The following is a 4,986-nucleotide window of genomic DNA, read 5'->3' as shown; positions in this document are numbered from 1 at the left end:
ATATACAGTAATATATATATATATATATATATATATATAACATTTTGAAAGTACTTGAAAGTAAATGAATTTAAAAAAATTAAAAAGTTGATTTCTTTCCCAGCAAAGCAATGCTGCTGCCTTGACTCCCATAAGCCGGCCCACACACTGTGTATAGAGAAAGAGCTCTTGGGAGATGTAGCTCCAGGGGTCTGCCTACACCAGTAGGAACTGACCTCCCAACAGCTGCCCCTGCAAGGATTTTACAAGCCTGGTGATAATGTCACAAGGAGTCAAAAAAATGTGCTTCTCGCTACAGGAAATGTTTGATTATATTTTCTTACCCTCTATCTGTAATTAAAATATATGATAATGTCAATAAAAGTGAATATCTAAACAAAAGCATTTTTTTTGTTTCCAGCCCAGTGACCGCTGTCATTGGGAGACAATGTAACTGGAAATCCAAACTTTATAGTTGGCTGAAGAATAGATATGAAGTCCATCAATGGAGACATCTATGAGGGGGTTCCCCTTGGAGGAGTTTCCTTTCACTTCCTGTTGTGCTTTAAAGACAGGAAGTGAAATAAAATCTCACCAACAAGACAATTCGAATCAGCAAATTCATCCCTGGGTAAAGCTGAACCCCATCCCTTGTAAGGAGGACACTGAATCACCATCTGTACGGAACACACATTGATACAATGTTACATTTGGAATGCACAGGTGATAGAAGTTTTATTTTATTTTTAGTCTTTACTGTGAACTTATTTTTTATCTCTCCAGCCAAAGGATCAGCTACCTCTCCATTACACAGCTCAGCGACCCAACGGGGCCATCAGTGTCATCCAGACTTTACTAAGGGCATCACACAAAGACGCCAGGCTTGTCCAGGACAAGGTAGAGAGAGGGGACGAGAGAGAGAGAGAGGATGAGAGAGAGAGGGGATGAGAGAGAGAGAGAGAATGAGAGAGAGGGGATATGAGAGAGAGAGAGAGAGGGATGAGAGAGAGAGGGGATGAGAGAGACAGAGAGAGAGAGAGAGGATGAGAGAGAGAGAGAGAGAGAGAGAGATGAGAGAGAGAGGGGATGAGAGAGAGAGAGAGGGGAGGAGAGAGAGAGAGAGGGGATGAGAGAGGGAATGAGAGAGAGAGAGGGATGAGAGAGGGGATGAGAGAGAGAGAGAGAGGGGATGAGAGAGAGAGAGAGGGGATGAGAGAGAGAGAGAGAGAGGGATGAGAGAGAGAGGGATGAGAGAGAGAGAGAGGGGATGAGAGAGAGAGAGGGGATGAGAGAGAGAGAGAGAGGGATAAGAGAGAGAGAGAGAGGGATGAGAGAGAGAGGTGATGAGAGAGAGAGAGGGGATGAGAGAGAGAGAGAGAGAGGAAAAAGAACAAGAGAGAGTGTTTACTAAATACCTTCTTTCTACTCCTCTCCCCCATAGGACGGCTGTATTCCTCTGCTGGTGGCAGTGGAGGGCGGTAATCTGGGGATCTGTAAGGAGTTGCTCACATCTCACACTGAGCCGCAGCTGAGAGCAAAAAGCAAAGTAAGAAAAATCATATTTTATTTATTGATAATTTCGGAGGATTCTCTGCATTTGTATCCCTTGTACAGTATATATGAAAATAATAACACTCACAACCATGGATATTAATATGGGGCTGGTCCACCTCTGCTCCTTCCTCTATAACTCTCCTCTCCTGGAATACTCTGCTCTGCTGGAGGACTCTGCTCCTTCCTCTATAACTCTCCTCTCCTGATATACTCTGCTCTGCTGGAGTCCTCTGCTCCTTCCTCTATAACTCTCCTCTCCTGATATACTCTGCTCTGCTGGAGTCCTCTGCTCCTTCCTCTATAACTCTCCTCTCCTGATATACTCTGCTCTGCTGGAGTCCTCTGCTCCTTCCTCTATAACTCTCCTCTCCTGATATACTCTGCTCTGCTGGAGTCCTCTGCTCCTTCCTCTATAACTCTCCTCTCCTGATATACTCTGCTCTGCTGGAGTCCTCTGCTCCTTCCTCTATAACTCTCCTCTCCTGATATACTCTGCTCTGCTGGAGTCCTCTGCTCCTTCCTCTATAACTCTCCTCTCCTGATATACTCTGCTCTGCTGGAGTCCTCTGCTCCTTCCTCTATAACTCTCCTCTCCTGATATACTCTGCTCTGCTGGAGTCCTCTGCTCCTTCCTCTATAACTCTCCTCTCCTGATATACTCTGCTCTGCTGGAGTCCTCTGCTCCTTCCTCTATAACTCTCCTCTCCTGATATACTCTGCTCTGCTGGAGTCCTCTGCTCCTTCCTCTATAACTCTCCTCTCCTGATATACTCTGCTCTGCTGGAGTCCTCTGCTCCTTCCTCTATAACTCTCCTCTCCTGATATACTCTGCTCTGCTGGAGTCCTCTGCTCCTTCCTCTATAACTCTCCTCTCCTGATATACTCTGCTCTGCTGGAGTCCTCTGCTCCTTCCTCTATAACTCTCCTCTCCTGATATACTCTGCTCTGCTGGAGTCCTCTGCTCCTTCCTCTATAACTCTCCTCTCCTGATATACTCTGCTCTGCTGGAGTCCTCTGCTCCTTCCTCTATAACTCTCCTCTCCTGATATACTCTGCTCTGCTGGAGTCCTCTGCTCCTTCCTCTATAACTCTCCTCTCCTGATATACTCTGCTCTGCTGGAGTCCTCTGCTCCTTCCTCTATAACTCTCCTCTCCTGATATACTCTGCTCTGCTGGAGTCCTCTGCTCCTTCCTCTATAACTCTCCTCTCCTGATATACTCTGCTCTGCTGGAGTCCTCTGCTCCTTCCTCTATAACTCTCCTCTCCTGATATACTCTGCTCTGCTGGAGTCCTCTGCTCCTTCCTCTATAACTCTCCTCTCCTGATATACTCTGCTCTGCTGGAGTCCTCTGCTCCTTCCTCTATAACTCTCCTCTCCTGATATACTCTGCTCTGCTGGAGTCCTCTGCTCCTTCCTCTATAACTCTCCTCTCCTGATATACTCTGCTCTGCTGGAGTCCTCTGCTCCTTCCTCTATAACTCTCCTCTCCTGATATACTCTGCTCTGCTGGAGTCCTCTGCTCCTTCCTCTATAACTCTCCTCTCCTGATATACTCTGCTCTGCTGGAGTCCTCTGCTCCTTCCTCTATAACTCTCCTCTCCTGATATACTCTGCTCTGCTGGAGTCCTCTGCTCCTTCCTCTATAACTCTCCTCTCCTGATATACTCTGCTCTGCTGGAGTCCTCTGCTCCTTCCTCTATAACTCTCCTCTCCTGATATACTCTGCTCTGCTGGAGTCCTCTGCTCCTTCCTCTATAACTCTCCTCTCCTGATATACTCTGCTCTGCTGGAGTCCTCTGCTCCTTCCTCTATAACTCTCCTCTCCTGATATACTCTGCTCTGCTGGAGTCCTCTGCTCCTTCCTCTATAACTCTCCTCTCCTGATATACTCTGCTCTGCTGGAGTCCTCTGCTCCTTCCTCTATAACTCTCCTCTCCTGATATACTCTGCTCTGCTGGAGTCCTCTGCTCCTTCCTCTATAACTCTCCTCTCCTGATATACTCTGCTCTGCTGGAGTCCTCTGCTCCTTCCTCTATAACTCTCCTCTCCTGATATACTCTGCTCTGCTGGAGTCCTCTGCTCCTTCCTCTATAACTCTCCTCTCCTGATATACTCTGCTCTGCTGGAGTCCTCTGCTCCTTCCTCTATAACTCTCCTCTCCTGATATACTCTGCTCTGCTGGAGTCCTCTGCTCCTTCCTCTATAACTCTCCTCTCCTGATATACTCTGCTCTGCTGGAGTCCTCTGCTCCTTCCTCTATAACTCTCCTCTCCTGATATACTCTGCTCTGCTGGAGTCCTCTGCTCCTTCCTCTATAACTCTCCTCTCCTGATATACTCTGCTCTGCTGGAGTCCTCTGCTCCTTCCTCTATAACTCTCCTCTCCTGATATACTCTGCTCTGCTGGAGTCCTCTGCTCCTTCCTCTATAACTCTCCTCTCCTGAAATACTCTGCTCTGCTTTCACATAGTCCAGTGGGCTGCATGTTATCTGCATACATTATAATGATCGCAGTGCGAGGTACCACTGATGTCACTGGAGCTTAACGTGTCAATATACTGCCTGTCAATAACAGAAATATGGTGACTCAGCCCTTCATGCCTGTTGTAGAAAGCGATATGTAGACCTGGCCAAACTCCTGGTGGAATGTGGAGCTCCGGTGGACTGTCAGAATGTGAGTACCGAGATCTCTACCAATCTCTGTACATTACATTGATGGAAGGGAGAGAAAGCAGCAGGTGTACAGACCCGGGAACTCAGCTCAAGGATGGTGGGAACCCCTCATAATGGGCACAGTAGGTGTACAGACCCGGGAACTCAGCTCAGGGATGGTGGGAACCCCTCATAATGGGCACAGCAGGTGTACAGACCCGGGAACTCAGCTCAGGGATGGTGGGAGCCCCTCATAATGGGCACAGCGGGTGTACAGACCCGAGAACTCAGCACAGGGATGGTGGGAGCTCCTCATAATGGGCACAGCAGGTGTACAGACCCGGGAACTCAGCTCAGGGATGGTGGGAGCCCCTCATAATGGGCACAGCGGGTGTACAGACCCGGGAACTCAGCACAGGGATGGTGGAAGCCGCTCATACTGAACTGACCCTTTAATAGATCTCACTGTGTATAATAGAGTCATCAGTGTATTTGAGACTTCTGTCATTGTGTCAGACTCGGACAGAGGTAATTGTTGTACACTTTGTTCTGTAGGAGGAAGGACAGACCCCCTTACACATTGCAGCCTGGGAAGGTGATGAAGTAATGGTGAAGTTTTTACACCAGTGTAAAGCCAACTCCAACATCATGGATAAGGTAATCTCATCGCCTAACACTAACCCTCCCCGTAACCCTAACCCTCCCTGTAATCCTAACACTAACCCTCCCTGTAACCCCAACACTAACCCTCCCTGTAACCCCAACACTAACCCTCCCTGTAACCCCAACACTAACCCTCC

General features: G+C 48.1%; 1 protein-coding gene across 1 annotated transcript in view; it reads left to right on the top strand.

The window, feature by feature from the left end:
• LOC108790601 (serine/threonine-protein phosphatase 6 regulatory ankyrin repeat subunit B-like) overlaps window positions 1–4,986 on the top strand; it is a 66,309-nt gene that overhangs the window by 13,008 nt on the left and 48,315 nt on the right. The window contains 4 exon segments of the mRNA XM_018560910.1: window positions 763–876; window positions 1,421–1,525; window positions 4,110–4,208; window positions 4,742–4,843. Of these exon segments, the coding sequence (XP_018416412.1) occupies window positions 763–876; window positions 1,421–1,525; window positions 4,110–4,208; window positions 4,742–4,843 (420 nt within the window).

The sequence above is a fragment of the Nanorana parkeri genome, unplaced genomic scaffold (assembly GCF_000935625.1).
Source record: "Nanorana parkeri isolate BGI_ZX_2015 unplaced genomic scaffold, ASM93562v1 scaffold488, whole genome shotgun sequence".
Classification (NCBI taxonomy): domain Eukaryota; kingdom Metazoa; phylum Chordata; class Amphibia; order Anura; family Dicroglossidae; genus Nanorana; species Nanorana parkeri.
Note: the sequence above shows the minus strand (reverse complement) of the source record. Positions and strands in the feature narration are given on the sequence as shown.